We start from the raw sequence: 24,300 nt of genomic DNA, 5'->3' as shown, positions 1-24,300 counted from the left end.
TTATATTTCTGCATTAATTTTGAATTTTTGATAAGAATCTTTTAAGCTCTCAGTAAGTGTTAAAAGTTTTGAAAAAAATAAATCTAATGTTTGACTAATTGTGAACATATTTTTTTTTGTAATTAGAGATATTTTAATTAAATGAATTAATTATAATTAATTTTATGTCAAACAAAAATGCTTTTTGTCTGCGTTTGGAATTATAAAAGTTTAAGCTTTTACTTTTCATTTAAAAGTATAAACATCTCATTTTGTATTTATTTTGAGAGTTTTATTTCTACTTATTAATTTTAAAATAAGTAAATAAATATCTGAATCTAAATAATTTGTTATTTAATTTTTACACAACTCTGGCAGGGCAAGAATTCAACCCTTGGTACTTGCAATATAAGAAATAATTCCAAGACCACTGATGATGGGTATTTCGCAATACTCGAAGCAGTATACAGCTAGCAAAAGTTCAATTAAATAAAATTAATATAAAAAGAATTTTTGTTGTTGTAGCGCACTACTTTTCAAAACCTCTATTTTAACACAATGATCCATATAAAAGAAAACTGTATTTGAAAAAGACTAGTCAAGAAAAAAACTAAAGGTCAAATTCTATTAGAAAAAGAATATATTCATGCTTCTTCGTAAACCTATAAACATATAGGTCTGTGGGTATGCATAAATATATTTATGCATCTCCATAGACCTATAAACATATTAAAAAATATATTTGAAAATATGTTTCTAACAGAACAATATAAATGATTTAACTGACGCGATCATGTGAGGCCCATACTTTTAGAACAGGAGATGAGAAAAGAAGACTGATTTCCATGCAAAAAAATAAAATTTCAATAACAACAGGCAAACATCACAGGAAACTGTCTTATAGCTTGTTGTGACTCAAGAATGGGCATTACATCCAAGGAGCAAAAATTAATTTTAATTGACTTTTTTTGGTAAACCATTCAGCTTTTTCGAGTATTGCCTAATATCCATCATCACAGGACGTTCAAAATATTTTTTAGATTTATTAGCGACGAAGTCGAGAGTTTTGGATTTTTTAAAAATTTTTGCTCAAATTTAGGTATAAATTTATAAAAAATAGAAGCATTAATAGGATGCTAAATATTAATCACTAATTTCGTTTTAAAATTTAGTATGTATTTAGTATGAATTTAAATATGTGATTATGATTTCTTTTGATGGTGTTTTGGTTAGGTTTTTTTGAAAGATTTCCGTGGCCATTATTATTCTAATATATCGCGCTTCAATAAGAGTTTTAATTAATATTTTTTAAAATAATTTTGCCTTTAAGAACCTGCGCCTTGACTTTTGGCTTGTCACAAATAGGAATATTAATAGGATGCTAAATACTAATTAATAATTTCATTTTAGAATTTAGTATGTATTTAGTATGAATTTGAATATGCGAATATGATTTTTTTTGGTGGTGTTTTGGTTCGGATTTTTTGATTGATTTCCGTAGACACTACTATTCCAATAAGTCGCATTTTAATAAAAGTGTACTCATTAAACTTTTCTATAATGCGTTTTAGAATTTAGTATGTATTTAGTATTAATTTGAAGTAGAATTTTTTGACAGTTTTTTGTGGCCACTATTATTCTAATATATCGCGCTTCAATAAGAGTGTATTATTTATTAATGCAGTTGAGAACCCCGCATAACAATATTAAAAACTATACAAAAAATAGTAAATATACTATTATATTTTAATTACAATATAATTAAAAAGCAAATAACTTTAAACGCCAGTGAATCACAACATTTATTGACATTAACACAATTACTTAAAAAACAATACACAGTAGTGAACAATGTTTCTAAACTTGTTTACTTTAAAATTTACTCAACTGTGTTGAGGCAAAAAACAAAAAGGAATATTTTTAAAATAAAATCATTAAAGAAATATAAAAATTAAATTGGTTTAAAAAATTAAGAATATTTCGCAAATAAACACATTCATTTAATTGAGTAATAAATATCACAAAACTCCATTTGTTGTTAAGGTAAATATTCGTACGTTACCCAACACATGCAAATTGCAAAAATATAATAAATAAAAGATATAACCGACTATGTAAATAAATTAAGTATCTGAAGTATTTGAAATTGCCATTGTGTGTGTTGGTGTATAAAAGTCAATAACAAAACTGTACTAGGCAAGACGGCATTATTTACGTTTTAATTTGCAATTGAGAATTAGAATTTCAAATATTTTAATTTAACACAAATTTAATTTCATCTTAAAACGTTAACAACGTTAACAGATGCGAAGCGAGCCAGGCCTGTGTGTTGTGACTGAGAACAGATAAAAATTAGCCAAGCACACAGTAAAAAAAATTTAAATAAAAATTTTGTTTCAGAAATTTAAACATAAAAACTTAACACTGGTTGCGCATAGATAATAAAAAATAAGACTTGAAAAAAAAATATAATAATAAATTAATAAAAAAAATAAACTAAAATTAGAACAGAAATGAAATAAAGCTTAAGTAAACAAATTAAGAATAAAACAAAAACAACAACAAAAAAACAAAAAAATACAATTAATGCGAAAACATAAAACAAGGCAGTGGCATTTAAGTTTTATATTCTGCGTCTATTGCGCAAATTGCATTCCTTTTTAAAGTGTACGAGTGTTTCTGTTTTGCTGGTAGTCTAATAAAAATAAAATGGGTAAAAAAAAATCTAAGTGAAAATGTATGCAAACGACTCGGTAATTGTGTGAGCTACGCTTAGCGCTCAGCCAATCAGCATTTTGCATAACGTGCACACCGTGCATGTGTGTGTAAGAGAATTTTTAATTGGCCGTAATGCTTTGCAATGCACTTAACAAGTCTGTCTGTCCGCACTAAGCAATTCGAAAACAATCTCATTTCCGGTCATTTGGCGATAACCGAAAGTGTGTGCTGGCTTTTAAATTGCAGTGCACCACAGATTTTTAATAGATTTTTATTATAGATTTTATTACAGTAAATAAAATATTTCTGAAATTGGGATAAATTAAAAACCATAAAATGATTAAAGTTGAAAAACAGATAAACAAAAAAACATAGAACATTGAGTTGAAAAATTGAGGCTTGAAAAACATAGACCAAAGAGTTTAATTAAAGATATTAAAGAACTAAGATTTAAAAGACCTTAATCATTGAGCTAAAAAAACTAACATTCAAAAGGAATAGAACTTTGAGCTAAAGAACTAAGACTTAAAAGATATAGATCACATATCTCAGTTATATAAGTTATATATATGACCATATGTAAGGTATATATGTAGACCATGTAAGTCTTAGTTAAAAACTAAGCCCTAAAAGGCTGAAGAACTAAGATTTAAATAATATAGAATATTTAAGAGATAATATTATCATTCTTGTACAGCTGTACATATCATATTTAATCTGTTTTACCATAAAAGCTATTTTTAAAAAATTGGACTAAGCATTTGATTTAAACTACTTCAAGAAGTTGGAAAATCGTTAAATAAAATACACCTATTTTCTATTTCCGAAGTAAATGGTTAAAAGAATAGAGGTGTACAATCTCAAAGAGTATTTAAATGGTGAGTTCGGCTAATTGTATTATTCGTACTGCTTTAACATAGAAACAGATTTTTAAGAGTTCAACTATAATATTATTTAAACAATATTATACGATCGATGTTAACATAGAGACTGATTTCAAAGAGTTGGACTAATTATATTATTCGAAATACTTTAGGAAGCTGGAGAATCGTTATATGAAGTGTGAGTATTTTTTATTTCCGAAGTAGATGGTTCAGTGAGAAGACCTTTACAACCAGTCAGTTAATCTAAATGCCAACATAAAGGCTGATTTCAAATTATTGGAATAATTATATTATTATATTATTCCAATTGCTTAAACATATGGTAGTGTTTGATTTTAAATAGTTAGACTAATCATGTAATTCGAATTGTTTTAAAAAGTTGGAGAATTATTGGGTGAAATATGCAGCTGTATGCTAATTCGGAAGTTATTTATTGAAACACAAAAGATTTATAACTAGGGAGTGTATTTAAATGACGACACAGTGGTGGATTTTGAAGGTGTTCGAATAATTGTATTATTCGAATTACTTTAATACAGTGGACGATTTTTAAAATTTGACTAATCGTATTATTCGAATTGTCTTATGAAATTCAAAAATCTTAGAACATCTTACTATATTCTATTAACAATTTACTTCGTTGTAAAAGATTAAATATACATTTTAATACAAAAAATTTTTCAATTATTATTTAAATGATAAGAACTTTCAAACTTAAGTAATAAAGTGAAGGGCAATTAAACTCAGTAATAAATGCGTTCTTTTATTAAATCTTACTAAAAATTTAAATAAATCATATGCAATAAATTAAATATATATCAAATTGTTAATAAAAAAATAAAAATTTAATTTATGGTAATAAAATGAACATAATTTTAAGTTTAATAATCATTTTACTAGTATTAGTACTAAATTTGTATTATGAAATAACAGTCCGGTCAACAGAATAACCTCTTTAAATTGAAAATGAATGTAATAAATTATAATATTTATATAGAAAAAAAGTAACTAAATCATTTTTTATATTTTTAATTTAAATTAAAATTTAAAAAATTATTTCAATAAATCTTTAATAATTTGCAAAGTGCAAGGAACTTGTGTGAAGTGATTTCAAGTCACGGCTTTTAAATCGAGTAAATATAATATTTTATACCATACAGTAGCACTTATTATCGTTTGAGACTGTGTAGGCAAAAAATAAAAAAAAAAAGCAAAAATCAGATATTTTACACAGTTTAATTATTAAAAACTACAAAAAAAAAAAATAAAAATAAATTTTATTAATGACACATTTTGAACTACAACATTTGCACTGAGACAAAGAATAAATGCAGTCAATTTGGCGTATGCAGACTCAGCGCAAGCAAACATTGGAAAAGGTCCTGCACAACTCAGTGGAGTTGCAGCGTAATTCCAGAAACGGAAATTGAGATATTTTTTATAAATTATGAGCTGCACATGTCCACATTTAAAAGCATACCAAAAAGGTTATGGCTCCTAAAACAAGAGCAACCGAGACTGAACCGTGGTGCAACCACAAACCATGTACCAAGTGCGATTTGTGCAATGTGGAGCATTGAATGTGCATTGTACGCAGATGCAGCATAGACGACTTTGCTGCCATAGATAAGTAAGTTTTTCCATTATCTTATGTGAATAGTAATCAGTTTTCTTGTTATAAGTTAGGGTTTTTTTTTTAATTTGCAATTAAGCTTGATTAGGTTTAATCGTTTTTTGATATTTATGAGTTTTCATTATCATTAAATTCATTGACTGCAAACTGTGTGCATATTAAAGCAGGCAATTCGCTACTGTGGCAGTTTGAATGTTGCAGCAACAACAGTGGCTCCGGCTCTGACTCTGACTCTGTCTCTGTTGCCGGCATGTTGCACATTTTTATTAATGGCTTAAATACCAACCGCCATCACATTTGCAACATACGCAAACTGGGGTGGCACAGCAACATATTGTTGCATATTGTTGCTAACATGAGGCGAAGAACTTAAGAACTGCACTGAACGAAACTAAACTGAACTGAACTGAATTTTGTGGAAAATACAACGGCCAGTTACTCAATTAAAAAAGGCTGAACAAGCGTTGTACCTTTTCGCGATTGTTATTTGGTTGTTTGGTTGTTTGGTTGTTTGGTTGTTTGGAGTTTGCTTGGGTGTCGTCGTAGCAATGTGTCGCCAGTTGTAGTACCGCCTAAGGCAATTTGTGTAAAAGTTAATTGGATGTTACAAATCACTGGCAGCAGCATTAAAGCATAATGTGCAATGCTTTGCTGCTTGCTATACAGCACAACATCAACATACAACGTACTGTGAGTTAGTAGTGAGCATGAGCAATGTTTGGTGGCACTTACCTTGGCAGAGCTTTCCAAAGGATTCCAATAAACGGCAATGGCATTATGCGATACTTCCTCTATACAACCAACTAAGCCAACTGAATTTTTCGTATCTGAAAATAGCAAAAGAAATATGAAATGTAAATTGACAATAATGACTGTAATAAAAAATACAAAAAGCAATAATACAATAACAATAAAAAGTGAAAATTATTAGTCGAACAAAAAACAAAAAAAAAACAAAAATAGAAGAAATGCAAAATTTTGCCATTTGTCACTTGGACTTGGCGGTAATATTGCTATATCAAAGTACACTGAAACCATTGCGAAACAGCAACTTATGAGCATAGTGGCAATAGTGTTGGAGCTGGCGATGGCGATGGTGATGGTTACGGCAACAGCGACGTTGGCGGCATATCAAATTCAACTTTGCATTTTTCCAATTAGCAAAATTGCTCAGTTGATTGTGTGATTGTTGATTGTGTATCTGATAGATAAACCAATTTGAAACATTACGATTTAAGTGTAACTAACGCATGTAATCATCTCTGTGTACCATTCGATACGTTACAATTGCGATATGCGATATACGATATACGATATGAAACCGATTTAACGATACAACGTTACAACAATATGCGCTTGTCTTAAGCCAAGCTTATCAGCAATGAAATCAGTTGTTGCCATGTTAAAAATTCAATAAAATTACAAAATTTACAGCAAAAAGGCGTTGGACATACAGCGTCTGCCGTCTATGTTTTCCACCACAAAAGCTGTTACAAAAATGTGCTATGCTTAAATAATATCGATACACTGCAGTACAAACCAATTGATAAGCATCAGCGACTTTGACACGCCACCATTTCACCAGATACAAAATCCAAAAAAAAAAAATATAAACAATATAAAGTTAACAAAAAAAAACCTAAGAAGCAACATAAAAATGTGCTTAAATCTTTGCAGGCTTCATTGCAGGCAAGAGATAAGAGCAGACAAATGGAACAAACTGATCACTCAAAAGTATGCAAAATGCATGCTTGCAATTTTTCGACTTTGGCAACACCAACACAGCTAGATAGATACAGCAGCAATAACTACAACAGCAACAACAACAGGCATACCGAACAACAGTTGTCTGCAATAAGGCAATGCCAAATGCAAAATTGTTAAACTATTGCTGCACTAATTTTTTGGCTGTGTAGGCGCGCTCTAAGCTTTACTGTCAAAAATTTTTAATAAATAAAATTCAAGAAATGACAAAAAATATATAAATAAAAAAGTATATTCAAAATGTATCTTGTAACTTTTATTGCTTGTTTGTGTTACCAAATTCAATAACGTCTCAAATTACTACACGCCGTGACTCTGCTGCTCGCATTATAGATAGATAGTTCAGTTCGAAATGTTAACTAACAACGTTCGGCTTTTATTTCATATACATTTTTTCCAATTTTTTTTTTTTTTTCATATTTTTTATTAAAAACAATGTAAACGTATCGTAAGATACAAGCGCCGTTCATGGCACAGCGGGGAGGCTTTAAAGTGCATTTCATAATTTCATATGAATTTGTATGCATATTTAATATTTTTGAAAAAATATTTTTCTCTTAGCTAAATTTGAATATTCGGTCTTTTTGTTTAGGCCGTAATTTGTGGCATTTTATGACATTGTCTCTGTGAGTTTAGCCGCGGCACTGCTGCGACATTCATTATCACAGACAATTTACGTTGCTAATTAACTTACCCGCATCCAAAATCCTTTGCTTAACAGAATGTTGCCGACTATGCCAGAATTGCCATGCCTTGATTTCATCATCAGGACTTTTCTCTTCACGAAACATTAACATAATGACACTCTGCAATATAAAAAAAAAGAACAAAAAAAAAATGATTTCATTAAAAATTATAATGATAATGACTATGATAAACATATGTGTTATTGAAAATATACCAAAAATATACCAAAAATATAAAAATTTTTAAAAATAAATAATTAATAATTAACACTAAATTAATAATACTAATAATATTAATTTAATTAATGCTATTCACTGTTACCAAAAACAAATGCTAATAATAATAATTAAGATTTTTGTATAAATAGCATCTGTTGCTTTCTGGAGATGTCAATGATTGCATTCGATTGCTATCTTGGAAAATGTAGATTTTTTCAGTTTTTTGTATCATAAAATGTTGAAATTAATGTTAATTGAAGAATATAATAAAAATCATTTTTTTGAAGGATTTTTTTGTTTAACAGAAATAAATCACAAACTCACTGACGTCTATAGTTTATATTTCATATGTGAAAAATCGTGATAGCATTGACATTAAAACACTTCTCATTAAATTAAAATATAAATTTATATAAAAAAATACCTATAATAATATAAAAAGTTTAGTCCAAAAAAAAAATGAAAATCTAAGATTATTTTAGCTCACGAGAAAAATCTACTTTACTTGAAAACTCCAGAAAACCATACGATAGTTACCTGCTTAGAACTGATATTTATTATAAATATTTTAAAATACCATACTTTATAAATCTTCGTAGAGTTTCAGATAAAAAAGAGTTAATTAAATACACTCCATAAATAGTAATTATTTCCTTGGTGATAAAGTTATGTCGCACGCAAATTCTGATCCAAATAGTACACGTTGTATATCAGAGCATTAATAAGAGGAATTAGGTCAGTATGGCAAAGATGTTATTAGCAAAGACCCTATCAGCAAAGACCCTATCAGTAAAGACCCTATCAACAAAGACCCTAGTTACGGCCTTATTAATAGAGACACTATTAGCAAAGACCCTAACAACGGCCATAATAATAGAGGTACTATTAGCAAAGACGCTACTAGTAAAACCGCTATTAATAAAGACTCTACTAGTAAAACCTCTATTAACAAATACCCTCTAGTGAATAGCAAAGGCCTAATATTCAAACGTTCAATTAGCAGAGACACTATTAGCAAAATCCTTATTAGCATATGCTGTGTTAGCAAAGATCCTATTAGTAGCGATACTATTAGCAAAATCCCCATTAGCAAAGGCACTGTCAACTAGAATTCTATTAGTAAAAGTTCCATAAGCTAAGACCCTAAGAACAAAGACCCTATTAGTAATAGCCCTATTACTTAAGATCATATTAATAAAGGTGCTACGACAAAGAGCTATATTAGCAAATATTTTACTAGCAAAGGGTCTATTAATAAAAACCCTATTAGCAAAGGCACTATTAGCAAGGCTCCAATTAGAGAAGACCATATTAGAAAAGACCCTATTAATAGGGGCGCCATTAGGAAAAGCGCTATTAGTTAAGATCCTATTAATAAGGATCCTATTACAAAGAGCTATATTCGCAAAGGCCTTACTAGCAAAAGCCCTATTAGCAAAGTTCCTGTTAGCAAAGGCCCTATTAGTTATAAACCTATCAGCAAAGGTCCTGTTAGCAAAAGCCCTATTATGTTAGCAAAAGTCCCGTTAGCAAAGGCCTTATTGTGAAATTGTTATTTCTTTGCTATTCGTTAGTCATAGGGCTGTGGTTAAGCCTATTACTTTACTTACTTAATAAAGGCCAAAATATGAATTAAGTCAGATACTCTTTCTAATTTGTATTAGAAAGAGTACACGCAACGTGTAAGAGTACACGCAACCTTTAATAAGGATACTATTCTACCAATAATGTTTCTAACTGGTACCGTTACGAACTGGAATTCTATGTGCTGTGACTTGATACCAACCAGTTTAATTTTCTTACTCAATATGTATTACTATAGATAACTTTATTACAATAACTTATTAAAATATCAGAATTATAGAAAGACGCAGTACAATGTATAGATTTACTGTATATAAGGGGCTCTACTGTCCCTTCTGATAATAATAAAAAACTGAATACTGAAAAATCTTATGTACTACTCAAGTTTTCTTACAATTTTCTATTTATAATATCTATTATTATAAAATTTTATATGAACATCAAAATATGAACTAAATTATTCAAATTTCATAAACTCCAAAATTAGTTTTGACACAAGACGTCAATGGCAGCTATTGTTGAGGCCACAACATGCACAGTTTCTGGCCCAACGCCTTTATGTGCACAGACACAATATGCAAGAGCATCCTTTGAAAAGTGAAGTAGTGAAGTAGTGCTGAAGATCTAACTGATGTCTCTCACTTGCAATATTTAGAACAATATTCGTATCTCAAACTTTATGGTTTTCAGTAGAAAAATTTACATATTTATTTTGTTAGCATATTAAATGAATTCAAAAAAGAAAAGATCCACACGAAAAATCCACCCTTTGAAGTTGTCGTCTAGCTGCGCTGCAGAGTACGAATTCAGTGAAGATTTCGTTGGGTTTGAAAATTTGCTACGGCAGCGAGTTAAAAGATACACGTCTTGATAACGTCGTAAATTATTTTAAGAAAAAAATTGACATGAATTCTAAAATTTACTCTTATTTTTTTCTAAGAAAGTTTTTATTCTTGCTTTTCATTTTTATTTTTGAAATTTTTAATTCATTCATATACATTTTACACGTGTATCTTTGTTTGAGTTCAGCGATGTGATCTTAGAACAGAGTCGCATCGTTTACACCCTGAAAGGGCGCATTAGGAAAACAAACATAAATTTATTCTGACACTTTTGCTCGGAGTGTTGTGCTTCTGCACTTTTAATAAATTTATTAGAATTTTATGCAAATATAATTAAGATTATGCCAGCTAACGGTAGCGAAGAAATGCAACATAAATGCATAAACGCATAAATATGCAGACACCTTTTCTCTTCTAAGTATAATAAGATATGTTTACTATGATATTGATTACAGCTGATCGCATTATTTGCATAAAAATGTATATGCATATCTAGTGATGATTAGTCTTTTAATGCACATGAATGCAATTATAAAAGGACGAATGCAGTATGGGCTCAATGTATAAAAAAGGAAAGAATAAGGAGCACAAAGATCACTTTGAAGTTACTGATATCGAAAGATTTTCTTTTATATTAATAGGTAATATTGTTTATTCTAAAACCACGTTTGTTAGAAGTTAATGCATTAATAGGAAGAAATTATTTAAGTAATTCAATATCTTTAGTAAATTCAACTTTTAAGCAAAGATTTTAAAACAATATAATTTTGATTGTTAATGCTATAAACCTTAAATACTTTAGTAATTATAATCGAACTAATGTTCACATTTAGCTTCTTTACGAGTATTGTACTTAACACGATAGAAATGCAGCAATATATGTCATTTTTAATACAAAATCCATACAAAATCTGCTAAATAGATTCTTTAAGGCTAAGCGTAAACATATCATAATATTACAATATGCTTCGAAGATATCATAAAGCGTTTGAAATCTTTATCATTTATTTCTCCCTTTTAGAAAATAAATAAACTATATACACAATATTACACCCAGTAACTTGCATACACTTTTTTTCGTACTAAAAGGCATAGCAGTTACATTTTGTTACAAATATTTCATTTATATGAAGAAGGAACTTATAAAGGACTTGATACATTTATAGTAAATGAAGGTTTACAGTGAGAAATAGTTTTATAAGGACAATTGGAGAAGAAAGTTATTAAGGACTTCATAATTTATAGTAACTACAGGTTTATGATGACTAATAATTTTATTAATTCCATCAAAAATTTAAATTTATTCAGAATTTTTTGATAGAAGATTATATAGACACCGATAAGTCAGATAAGTTATAATACGTTCAAAGGGTCTATGCCTCGCACAGAATTAGAACTACGAAAACGAAATTTTGAAGTTTGCCTGTGACAGTATATAATATTCAAAAATTTGCCTCAGTGGCAGCTTAAAGAGTTAAGTTATGTGAACTTTTATTATGAGGAATCTCACATCTTCAAAAAGTTAAGTGTCCCCAACTTTTATTATAGGGAATCTCGAGTGAACTTTGTAAGAGCCGAAAGGTGTTAATAAGTTATTCTTTTACAGAGCCACATGATTTCATTGTATCTTTATGCCTAGTGTCTTATTATTATCAATGATAAACTCATCAATTTAAGGTACTTGTTAGTTCAGGTAGCGACAATTATTCCTCTTCTATCCAAGTAGCGCATAAGAGCTATTTTGAAAAGAATTTTGATGAATTCTAAAAGCCAATTAACGCGGTTGATATAAAAGATGATTTTTTGGAATATACGACAGACAAATTGGTTTGTAGACTTTCATAGTGGTCATAATCATGCCAGACCTAGACATTTTTGTCAAAGTATTTAACGATCATTTTGTTCGTAAAGGACGTGAAACAGAACCACTTATTCTAATATCACTTATCTTTCAAAGTGCTAGTTTATGATATACTAAATATTATAAGCTCATATCCATACTACTATACGAAAGAAGTTTGTTAGGTTATCTCCAAGAAGTTCTGCAAAAACCTCCATATAAATCTTCAAAACCATCAAATCAGTATTTCTAAAAAAAAATTTAAATAAAGATTTATGTGTTTATAAATCTTTTAGATAAAAACTATGTTTTATTTAAATAAATTATTGAAGTATGACATAAATAACATGAAACCCTTTCACTTTCTTTCAATTATTCATACTTTTTTCCATGTGAAATTTTTTAGGGATATATCAATACTACAAAGTATTTTTAAGGCAAAAAACTGTAAATCATTATTTTGCACTTAAATTCACACGTGAGACTTTTAAGGATATTAAGGTTACAACGCAACCTTGTACTTCCATTACAATTTAAAGTGGAACTGTATCTCTTTCAATTGAAGATGCTTTCATTTCTACTATTGAAGTGTGCTTTCGGTATATGAAAGGAAGAAGGAATAAAGTGGAAGTTTTTTTTTTTGCATATCCTTTCAGCACATTGTAATCATTTGAAATTTGAATATTATTTCAATGCTTAGTTTAAGTATTTTCCTGATATATCAACAATGATGATCTTATCTGATCATTTTACACACAAGTTGAACTGCTGAAAAATGTCCTGAGTAAATAGAGACTGGCAAAGGATCTTGTGGAAAGCTGCGCAATTGAAATACAAAATTTACATTTAAACGAATACAAATGCAAATATAAAAAGACATAATACAAATCATCTATCATCATCAGCTTGTTGATGATGCTCATTGCCAACATTACTGATCGTCATGAACATCATGATCGTCATGATCGTGTCTACCGTGTCTTCGTAGTTTTTGTTATTTTTATTGAATATTTGATTTACTTATGCGATGTAAGTCGTTTTGACGTTGACGAGCGCACAATCATTCCGAGAGGGTGACTCAAATTGCAATCATTCATTCCATCACTCTTGGCAACATATAAATGCCAAACATTGTTAGTATCACACATGCAAATGAGCCGTAAATGGAAAAAATATCACTACAGTAACTAACCCAACGAAGGAAGTAGACAAGAATAGTCTACTTCCATTCATTTTTTAGTTTTGTTCCCGAAAACATAGAGCATGACAAATGGCTTAAGGATATGTGCCTTTGATGCCAAAAAGGTTTTTAAAAAAATATTTGTTTAAGGATATAAGTGAACTAAATAAAATCACGAAATGGAAAGGGTTTACTGTATATTATCTGAAGGAAATGGGTAGGCAACGGTATGTTTGTAATATAAGTCACAGGATTTAGTTTTATTTTTTTGAAGGACATTTTTTAGGAATTAAAGGAACTGACAAATGCGGCGCAAAAATAATTATTAAAAGTAAAGCAATTAATCATATTTAAACTATTTACAATGGGGTCAGTTTGTTCGCATAAGATTTTAATATATGCAAAATTTATTTTAAGAAATTAAGTTAGAAAATTTAGTTTTTTTTTTAATAGAATTTTAAAAATAAACAAAATTGAATTAGTTACAATCGTTGTAGCAGATGGTATATATGATGATGTCGTTTTCAATAGCAACTGGCAGAATTAGTTAAAGTAAAAAGCTGAACATACTGATACATCTACACATATTAAAATAGTATTGTTATTGGCATCATTATTATTGTTATAATAATATGTTAACAATTAACTTTAGTTCACGTGAGTCATAATAGGGATTCGTTTAGTTCTGTTTGTCTATTGTGTAATAATAAATCATTTAGGGTTTAAAATCAGTTCAAACCTTATTACTATTTAAAAGTGCTCAAAAACATTCTCATAATTGTCCAAAATCTTCAGGAAAGTAAGTTCCTTACATTTTGAATATACACTATGTATACACTAGATAACGACGAAGCAAAAGCAAAAGCTCTCTTTTAAATTGTTTTCAAGTATAATAAAATTTATTAAATGAAATATTTAATCGTCTATCACGTTTCACTAATCGACAGCGATCTACCCTTAATCTCATCATTATCACTGCATGATTTATAAATATTAACTTATATATTTTATATAAGTTTATATTAATATTATCGTTAACTCTTTCTATCTTCTGTTTTTAACTATATACTAAAGAATTTTTAATTATAACTTTAAGTTCACTATTAAAGACTTTATCTTATTATTTTCAGTATATAAGCATATATATATATATATATCAAGTTTTTAATAATAGAATTAAATTATTTACAATTGAAATAAAATAAATAATGAAAAAAAGAACTCACCTTAACAGTAGAATTTTTGATTGGCTTGTCTTGATCTGGTACATATTCCAATGTTATACCATAAAATTGACCTTTGTTTATATATGTTATTCTGTCATCTTCTCTACGTTGTGAAGAACTTATTGGACTCTCAAGATGATATTTAAAACCAACATTTGAGAAGCTATTGAGAGAATAGTAAAAAAAATATATGTAGAATGTTAATGTAACATATTAATTATATATTTATTTTATAAAAAAGTTAATTAATTAATTTTTTTAATAAATTATATTATTTACTTAAATAAATGTGGCCAACATACACTACAAGTGCTATAAGGAAAGCAGTAAAAATCTCAGTAAACGCACTTACTATATGATAACTTCACTAAACTTTACTGAAATATATGTCTACAGTAAAATGAACAAAAGTTAAAGTGTCAGTTCACAGTATCAAAAAAGGAAAGAAAATATAAAAGTTTCAGCTCACAACTACTTTTTCTGGATTCACAAAAGTTTTTAAATAATTTTTGACTTGATAAATTAAAAACTGAAATACAAATTTTCATATTAATAGACATATGGATAGATGTCTACCCGTGATTCGATGAGCTAATTCGTCTGTATTTATAAAAAATTTTAATTTCTTTTTTTTTGGGGTCTAATATTTCTTTAGACCCTTCTTTATAATCATTTTCACAAGCTAAATATCATAAAGATTTTAAATCAAACTTCTTGGCAGTGCCAGGTTTGTTAAATATGAAGAATATCCTGAAATGGAAGTCTGGCATAAATTAAATGGAAGTATTGGATATATCACATCAGCAATATAATTTTCTATAAATTTTACATATCCATTTAAATAAAAATCATTAGTAAGTATTTCTTTTCATAGAAGTTAAGTATATCTGATCATATTGTACTGCCTTAGCAGATCACTGGTTAGCAACCCTCATCATTCCTACTGAGGTCCAGGTTTGACTACCAACTAGAACGCATAATGTCAATTAAGATAGAATTTGTCTATAAGGCTAAGCACACTTAGGTTCATATATTTCTCCAAATGATAATATAAACTTTCGTTTGATTTGTTTAAAAAATTTTACTTACATTTTTGGTATTTGTATTTTGTCCGCATCATTCTGGCGACCAAAGTCATGCCAAGGCCTTGAACGTGTGGCTCCATTTGCGCCAGTGCTGCCAAGTGAGGTGGTTGGACTGTTTTGACCACCGTGCACAACACTGACAGCACCACGTTGCTGTAAACTGTTGACTGAAACTGGAATAGCGCCATTGCTATCGATCAGAGCGCCCGGCTGACACAATTCAGTATAATCGAATGACTGTAAGAATAACAAAAGTTGGGATTAAAAAATCTGTCAGATATCCACAAAATGTTAAAGGAATGTATGTGTACGAGGAATATTATTGTTACATATATATAAATATAGTACTGAATCCTTGTGGACGGAACACGCATTTGAGTTTTGCCAACAAAAAAAAATATTTTTTTTTTAATATAATAAATTACATGCAAAATAAGCTAATATAGATGAAAATAATAAAATATTTTAAAATAAAAATAAAAATCGTATTTAATAAAAAATTATTACAACAACATTACAAGTTGTTGCTGTTGGTGTGTTGTAGTTGTTGTTCTATAATACAAAATGTCTGGTTATGGAAACTGTTTTACTGTACATGTGTATGGATGTAGGCACCATATTGTTTTTACTTACAGGCCTAAGCTTTGTGTAAATGGAATTTGAATGTAAATGATTACGGAAACAATTTATTAGAATACATTAAATTTTTGTTATTGTATTTTAGTCTGATAACCACGCACCTGTTGAATGTTATTCTGATCCCGCGGAGTTATGGCATCAGCACCGATACCTGAATCGGGGCTTGGCAAATCGACAGTTAGACCGGCAGCAGTTACAGTTTTAGCATAGATTGGAGCACAGTTTTTGGAGGTGTGCACAACAGCAGCGCTACTTGTGGTGGTTGAAGTACTGAAACGTCCTTCGTATGTGGTTCCCGGTTGTGGTCCATCATTATCGGTATAAACAGCACGCGCTGGTGCATAACCGCTTTGTACGTCCGAAGTGAAGTATTCGCGATAATATGGCTCAGATATGAATGTTGAAGTTGGTCCAGCAGTTAGACGTGTTGTGTACATGCCATAGCCATCAGAACTGATGTATGGGCCAGGACTGGGCGTTTGTGCATTAACGGCATTGGCAGCGCCTGCAGAGCTAGTTTGATGTGGACCCTGATTTGCATGTTGGTATGATGTGGAGCCATTATAGAATAAATAAATTGTCAAGAGTGCAAAACGTTTTTTGGTAGTCAGAACGGATAGTTTGCACAGTAGCAGTATCAGTAGCAGGTTTCAATAGAAGAAAAAGAGAAAAGTATGAATGAATAAATGTTTGTGTGCAGTTTGAAGTGTATTCATGATGTGTGTGTGTACATTTTGAACGAATGAACGTGTGAAATATCAAACAAATAACAAGAATTTTATTTTATTTTATTTTTTTTGTTTTTTAATCGAACTCTTTGATAATCGGATTATGTAAAAAATGCCAGTTGTAGGTGTGGAATGACAACTCTAGTTGTTGTTGTTGTTGTTAACATCTTCTACTACGCTTTTTTATACTTCACGACTGTAACAACAGTAAGAACAGCAGTAGCGTATATATTCGAATTGACTGGCTACTATAAGTTTGTCTGCTTGGTGTGTTGTCGAAGTAACCGAAGTAACCGAAGTAACGATTCCGGTTTCATTTCAGCTCACCAGCGATTCTTGGCTCACCAAGCGGCCTACTACGGCCACGATCCGCCGATCTACCGACCGGCGCTAATTGCTAATAAGTGCGTGCGTGGTGGTCAAGTGTATATCAGGAACAAAATGTTTCAAATAAAACAAAAGCTTTGTTTTTATTATTGAAGTGTAACTAAACTAGTTTCGAACTGGTGGCTGTAGGTTGCTGGTTGCTCGAAGCGATTTAGATGACGATTGCCGCGATAAAAGTGAAATTATATGCTAATGACAACGTCATAAGTCAGGCAAATGGCACCACATTCGCAGTTGCTGCTTGCTTTCCAAAGATTTTTTCTTCTGGTTTCTTGTTTTGTTTTTTTTTTTGTCACGACGTAACGTTTATTATTATCTTCTTTGGACATGGTGGAGCTTGTGCCCAATTGTCTTCCTTGGCTTGGCTTTTACATTTCGCTTTTCGGTTATTTGTATGAATTTGGTACGTGTGTTCAAGTAGGAATCACACTTTGGGTTGTTGGACTCACCTGTAGATAGATTTGTGTGCCGCCGCCAGCAGCGTACATTGTATCGGTTGTTGGGCTTCCAGGACTGGGTGGTGGCTCTTTAATATGTATTTGTGTTGGTGGTGGCGACTGCTCGACTAAAACCTATAGAATTAAATTAAATTTGAGTACAAACTGTTGCGAACTAAGACTATTTTTTTTTGTGTTTTTGTGATGGTGTATCTGCAGTATTTATGTAAAAAAAACAAGAACTGCTTTTAAAACAATAACAACAAACGCACTGCAACTTACAGTGGTGGCTAATGGAATCTGCACAACTTAGTGGACTGCAATTTTCAAAAAGAAACCACAGCTTTAACAAAAAATACCAATAGCTAATAAACAATAAATTTAGATAAAAAAAAATAATACTAAAATTGTCTAAAATTAAACGGCGATTTCATGATGTCATAAAATTTATGACCGCTCTGCTGACGCAAATAACCAATTTTTTTTGCATAAATTTCCATAAAAATTGAAGCTTGTATTTATGGAAATATTTTTATATTTAAAAAAAGATCGTTTTTAATATGCGCTTATTGTATATTTCAAAAAACTATGAAAAACATGAGCTAAAAATAATATTCAATAAAAAATAAAATAAAAAATAAAAAAATTATATTGAAATATAAGCGAAACTATTGACAAAAATGCTTATTTGACAAGAAACAAATATACTACACTAGTCAACACATTTAGTAAATAATTTAAATTTTATTAAAAAAATTTAAATAATTTAAATTTAGATTTTAAATTAAAAAATTGTTTTTATTTATAAATTATATTTTACTAAATTTGAATTGAGATTGTGAATTCAAAACATTTCTCATTATTAAATTTAATTTAATTTAATAATTAAGCTACTTCGGTTATATATTAAATACTGAACTCTAATGATTTAATGGAATAATGGGTAAGTACTAATTTTAAAAAAATATTGTATTATATAATTTCTAATATATAATATATAATTTTTTATTATTCTTTTTTAAAAATTATTTTGAAAACTTTTTTAGGTATAAATATTGAATTTATGATTGAGACAATTGTTAAATTAATATATAATTTGTTAATTATTTTTGAAAATTATTATTTTAAAGATTTTTATTATTATATTAATACATATTATTATTAGAAATATATTTAAAAATTTTTATAATTTTTTTTTATAATATGTGAAATTATAAATTTGTTATTATTAGAAATGTATATGAAATTAATGATTAAATTAATTGTTCCATATGCCATCAATTTATATATTGCAAAATTGTCAAAATTACTTTAAATTAATATATAATTTCTTTTTTTTTTAATAATAATAATTTTGAAAATTTTTTTTGGTAATATGTATTTGAATCACGAATAAGAGAATTGTTCTATCTGCTATAAATTAATAAATTTGTTAATTTTGCTTAATAATAATTATTCTGAAAATATTATTATTCTGAAACATATCAAAAACCTATCGGAAATAGGTACTTCAGACATATACAAATATATAGAATTGAGTCATTTATTACATTTGCTATAAATACTTGGATATAATTCGTTAATATTTTTTTAATTATTATTTTTAAAATTTCAATTAGGTTAGTATATATAATAATTATTAATATTATTTGAAATAAATTCTCGGTTGATTCTTTTGTTATATTTACTATTAATTAATATATAATTTATAATTATTTTTTAATAATAATCATTTTAAAAATTAATATATTAATAAATATTGTTAGTCTCATTAGATATATATATATAAAATACATGGTTCAATAAATTGTTACATATACAATTAATTAATATATGTAGATTTGTTAACTTTTTTCAATGATTATTACTTTAAATATTATTAAAAATATATCTGGTGAAATATATAAATATAAAAAATATAAATCGGTTTAAATATCTGTTGCGATATTATTATGATTTTTTTGTTTAATTACAGTAAAAAAAATTATAAAATACATTTATAATATATACATACATATATAATATAATAAAAAATATGCGGCCCTATGCTCAGAAAGGACTTAGAAAAATATTGATAATACTAAAAAATTGTATTAAATCATTTGAAACAAATTTATAATTAATAAATAAAATTTAAGAAAATTTAAAAAAATTTATAAAAAATTTATTATTTGAAATTTTTATTTTTTGATAAGTTTTATATTATATAAAAAACTTTAATATGTACATATGTCTATATACTTATTAATATATATATAAATATATATACTTTAAAACTTTAAAATGTATATGTAAGTATATATTCTTAATTATGTATATATATATATATATTTTATTGTTTTATATATAGGATGTAAATAAGTATATATATAGATATATATATTTATATATATATATATAAGTTTTATATTATATACATAATTACTTGTTAATAAATATTTGTTTATATCAAATTTCTTATTTTTAATTAATTATTTATAACTTAATTTTTTTATATTTAGTTTTTATTTATTTTTGTTTATTACACAATGTCTTGACGCTTCTATCGATACTTCAAATTAATTATTTCAGTATTTAAAATTGACATTTAAGCCTGGATTTAATTAGTAATCGCAACCACAATAAAAAAAATAGAAGTAGCTCGAAGGTGTTGGCTCTATGCAGCTATGAATGTGTTAATGGTAGATAAATTTTTATGATTTTATCACAAATTGAAATCATTTGATGAATGATGCCAACCAACAACTTACAGGGCCGACAAACACACTGGTTTTCTAGGGCAGTCGTAAAAGTACTTGTAAGATTGTGTGAGCGCGCGTCTTGCCAATGCGGAAGAGTATCATATCAATGCCTCTCGGACGGACCACTTGATTAAAATTACGCAGCAACTATGATAAATTGTGATTTCATTGTTTGGCATTAAAACTTTTAATGGTTTAAGATATAAAATTTGTTCATGATTTTTTAAATGTTTTTTTTTTCTTATTTTTGTATAACTTTTTTATTTAATTTTTTATTATTGGTTTTTTATGTTTCTTCGGATTTGAGCTTGAGTCGCAACTTAAAAAACTTTTTGTTGTTCAAAGAACAGGGATTTTGTCAATTGGGCGCATGATTGATTATAAAATAATTTAAACAATTTAACAACACTAACAAAATAAAAACAAAAACAAATAAACTTAACAGTAGCAATTTATAAAATAGAAAAAAATTAAATAAATATACTATATTTTATATATAGGTAACATAATTTTGTAGTTCACTTTTGATTTTAGCAAAAATTTATTATTGTTTTTAAATTCTTTTTTATTTTTATTTTACAATTATTCATTAATAACACATTTAATTGCTATTTTATTGTAGTTTTTTTTTCTCGAGAAAAAAAGAACAAAAACGTTTAAATTTATTGTTATTGAATTTTATTGTGTTATTTATTTATTTAGTTTATTATTAGACACAATAAAATCACAAGCAATAAATAATTTAAAGATATAAAAATAAATAAATTTGAATCAACAAAATTACGCATACTAATGGATTTTATCTGCACGAGCCATTAAAAAAATTTATCTCCACTGTGCTTTAATCTGCATGCAGCAAAATTTTAGGTATTTTGTTCGAAAGATACTTTTTTCTCGAAAATGTCAAAAGTGAAGTTAATTTTTTTTCGTTTAATCTTAAGTTTTATGTTAACCTAAAATTGTTAAATTAGTAAATTTTATTTTATTTGAAAAACACACAAATCCGTGGGCGTCGCTTTGAATTAAGTTTTGTTATTTTTGTGGCTGAAATTGTCGAAATTTTTTAAATGGCCGTAAAGTTTATTCGAAATCGAAGGAAAAATTTATCTTCATGCGCAACATGCAGTTTGTTTCATGTACCAAAATTTATTTATTTAATTTTTCAAATTTGTTATTTTTTTTATTTCCAATACTTTATTGTTGGTTTAACATAAAACAACAAACAAATGTAAACTTTGCAATTAAACAAAAAATTTTATGTTTTTAATTTAATTAGCACTTGTCAGCGTTGCTTTTGATGTCGTGGAATTGTGATGCAAATATTTGTATCTTCATTTAGTATACATTATTTGTAAATAAAAATAATATATATATATTTGTAATATACATTTCACAAATTTGTGTAATACAAAAAATTATATATTTATTAATTTTTTAGCAAAGAATTATTATGTGTTGTTTTGTCTTATCGTAAAATTAATAAATATTTTAATAAATTATTGTAAAGCTTCAATTGGCTTTTAAAAATACAATTAATTAATAAATTATAATGTATGTTACCTTTAAATTGATATTTGTTATCTATATATTATTGTATATATATTATTGTAATATACATCAGTAAAATGTTATCGAGCATAGACCTTGGCTTTACATATATAATTCACGATATGATATAATATACTACATGATAAATAATTTGAAAACCTATATGACTACCACAAATAAGTGTTTAAATTATCATATGTTTATATTTATAATTATATATATTTATAATTATATATATTTATAATTTATATTTTTAATTGATATACATAATATATAATATCAACTATAAAAATGTAAAAGGAAGTAAAAATTAAAAATGAAAATAAATTAGAAAAATGTTAGTTCATTAAAATAAAATTTAAATTTGAAACTAGTTTATTCCTTAATTAAACTTTAAAATAAGTCAAAAAATTTACTTCAAAATTTATAAAAAAATGAAAAAATAAAATAAATATATTATATAACATAACATACATAACAGTACAGAGATTACTATATAAAAAACACCAAGTATTAAGTAATAAATTTAATTCTTTAGCAGACTGAACTAAATAAAATTTAATAATATAAATTAAAATAATATAAAATGAAATAATATAAAATAAGGTAATATAAAATAAAATAACATAAAATATAACAATTTGAAATATAATAATATACAATAAAAAAATATGAAATATAACAATTTAAAATATAATAATATAAAATATAATAATATAAAATAAAATTAATAAATTGTATTAGAAATAAAAATTAAATGTTATTTAAATACAAAACGTCTTAATACAACTAAAACTTTAAAATGAAGAAAATAAATAAGTAAATAAAAATAAATAAATAAATAAATAAAATTAAAAAAAACTATATCAAAATAAATATGTTAAAAAAGAAATAAAATTTTTTATGTTAATTTATATATAAACATTACTAAAATTTTAATTATTTTAAAATGATATTAAATAAATTAATTTAAAACCCCAACAATTATATGCTAAAATTTATAAATGTTTAAAATAAATAAATTTCACAAAGTTTTCTAAATAAATTAAATTGATAAAAAATACTAATAAATATTTTTTTGAAATACACTGAATTGATGAATAAATAAAAATATATTTTTTAAAAATAATATAAGGTATTACAAAATAATAATAAATATATATATAAAAATATTTTACATACATAAAAAAAAACATGTCATATGCTCATGAAAACTTAAATAGATTTATTTATCTGTTATATCGAATTTAGTAAATTGCACTTATTAATAATTATAAGAAAGATATATTAAGATATTTTAAATTACAAAATTCAATAAATTAGTTTCAATAATTTTTTTTTAAATAAAATTATTGATAAAAAGAATTATATTATTGCCATATAATTTAATTAATCGAATCCAAATAAAACTTAACCAAAATAATTAATAATCATACAATAATAAATTAAAACAATTTTAATTAATGCAAACTAAACTTAAATAAAGTAATTAATAAATAAAATTACTCAATTAATGATATTAATATTTAAAAAAAAAATTATTTCAAATTATTGAAAGTTAAATTAATTACTTCGGAACTTAAATATGTAATTACTAATTAGTAACGTTTCAAAAAAAAAAAATTGAGCACTAATTTGTTATTCACAGAATTTGAGTATAAAAATCAATTTTATATTTTAAATTAAAAAAAATAATTCTTTTATATAGTTCTTCTTATAATTTATATATTTTATTTCTTTAATATTAAACTCTTTCAAGTCAGTTAGTAAAGTTGTTTTTAATTTTAGTTGACTTCTATGAGTCACAAGTTTGGATTTCCATAAAATTAAAATATATATGACTTGTGGATTTTTAATTTTAAAATAAATTAATATAAATTGATATTAAACTTTGTAAAATTATATTTTTTCATAAGGTTGTTTTTATATTCACCACTTTTGCGTATTAAAGTCTGCGTTATGAGTCAGCAAATTAGAGTCCGAGTACTTGGAACAAAATTTTGACCAACAATGACAAATATTTTTTTAAATAAATTAATAAAGCGTTTACGAGTGTTTACCTTGAAGTGATAATGTAATTAAATTCTATATAAATGTTTGATGAAAACAAAGGGAATATTTTTAGTTTGTTATAAACTTATTATAAACTAAAGTAAAGCAAATTATATGATTAAATAAAT

The 24,300-nt window shown here is 26.7% G+C and overlaps 1 protein-coding gene across 1 annotated transcript in view; it reads right to left on the bottom strand.

The window, feature by feature from the left end:
• The window catches only part of LOC119674670, an 85,380-nt gene that overhangs the window by 11,849 nt on the left and 49,231 nt on the right, over positions 1–24,300 (bottom strand). Inside the window, exons 4-10 of the mRNA XM_038085819.1 lie at positions 17,844–17,966; positions 16,381–16,809; positions 15,645–15,877; positions 14,556–14,718; positions 7,673–7,784; positions 5,947–6,041; positions 5,685–5,786 (exon numbers count right to left, since the gene is read on the bottom strand). Of these exons, the coding sequence (XP_037941747.1) occupies positions 5,685–5,786; positions 5,947–6,041; positions 7,673–7,784; positions 14,556–14,718; positions 15,645–15,877; positions 16,381–16,809; positions 17,844–17,966 (1,257 nt within the window). The remainder of the gene's footprint in view (positions 1–5,684; positions 5,787–5,946; positions 6,042–7,672; positions 7,785–14,555; positions 14,719–15,644; positions 15,878–16,380; positions 16,810–17,843; positions 17,967–24,300) is intronic.

This window comes from Teleopsis dalmanni, chromosome 2 (assembly GCF_002237135.1).
Source record: "Teleopsis dalmanni isolate 2A chromosome 2, ASM223713v2, whole genome shotgun sequence".
NCBI classification, from domain to species: domain Eukaryota; kingdom Metazoa; phylum Arthropoda; class Insecta; order Diptera; family Diopsidae; genus Teleopsis; species Teleopsis dalmanni.
Note: the sequence above shows the minus strand (reverse complement) of the source record. Positions and strands in the feature narration are given on the sequence as shown.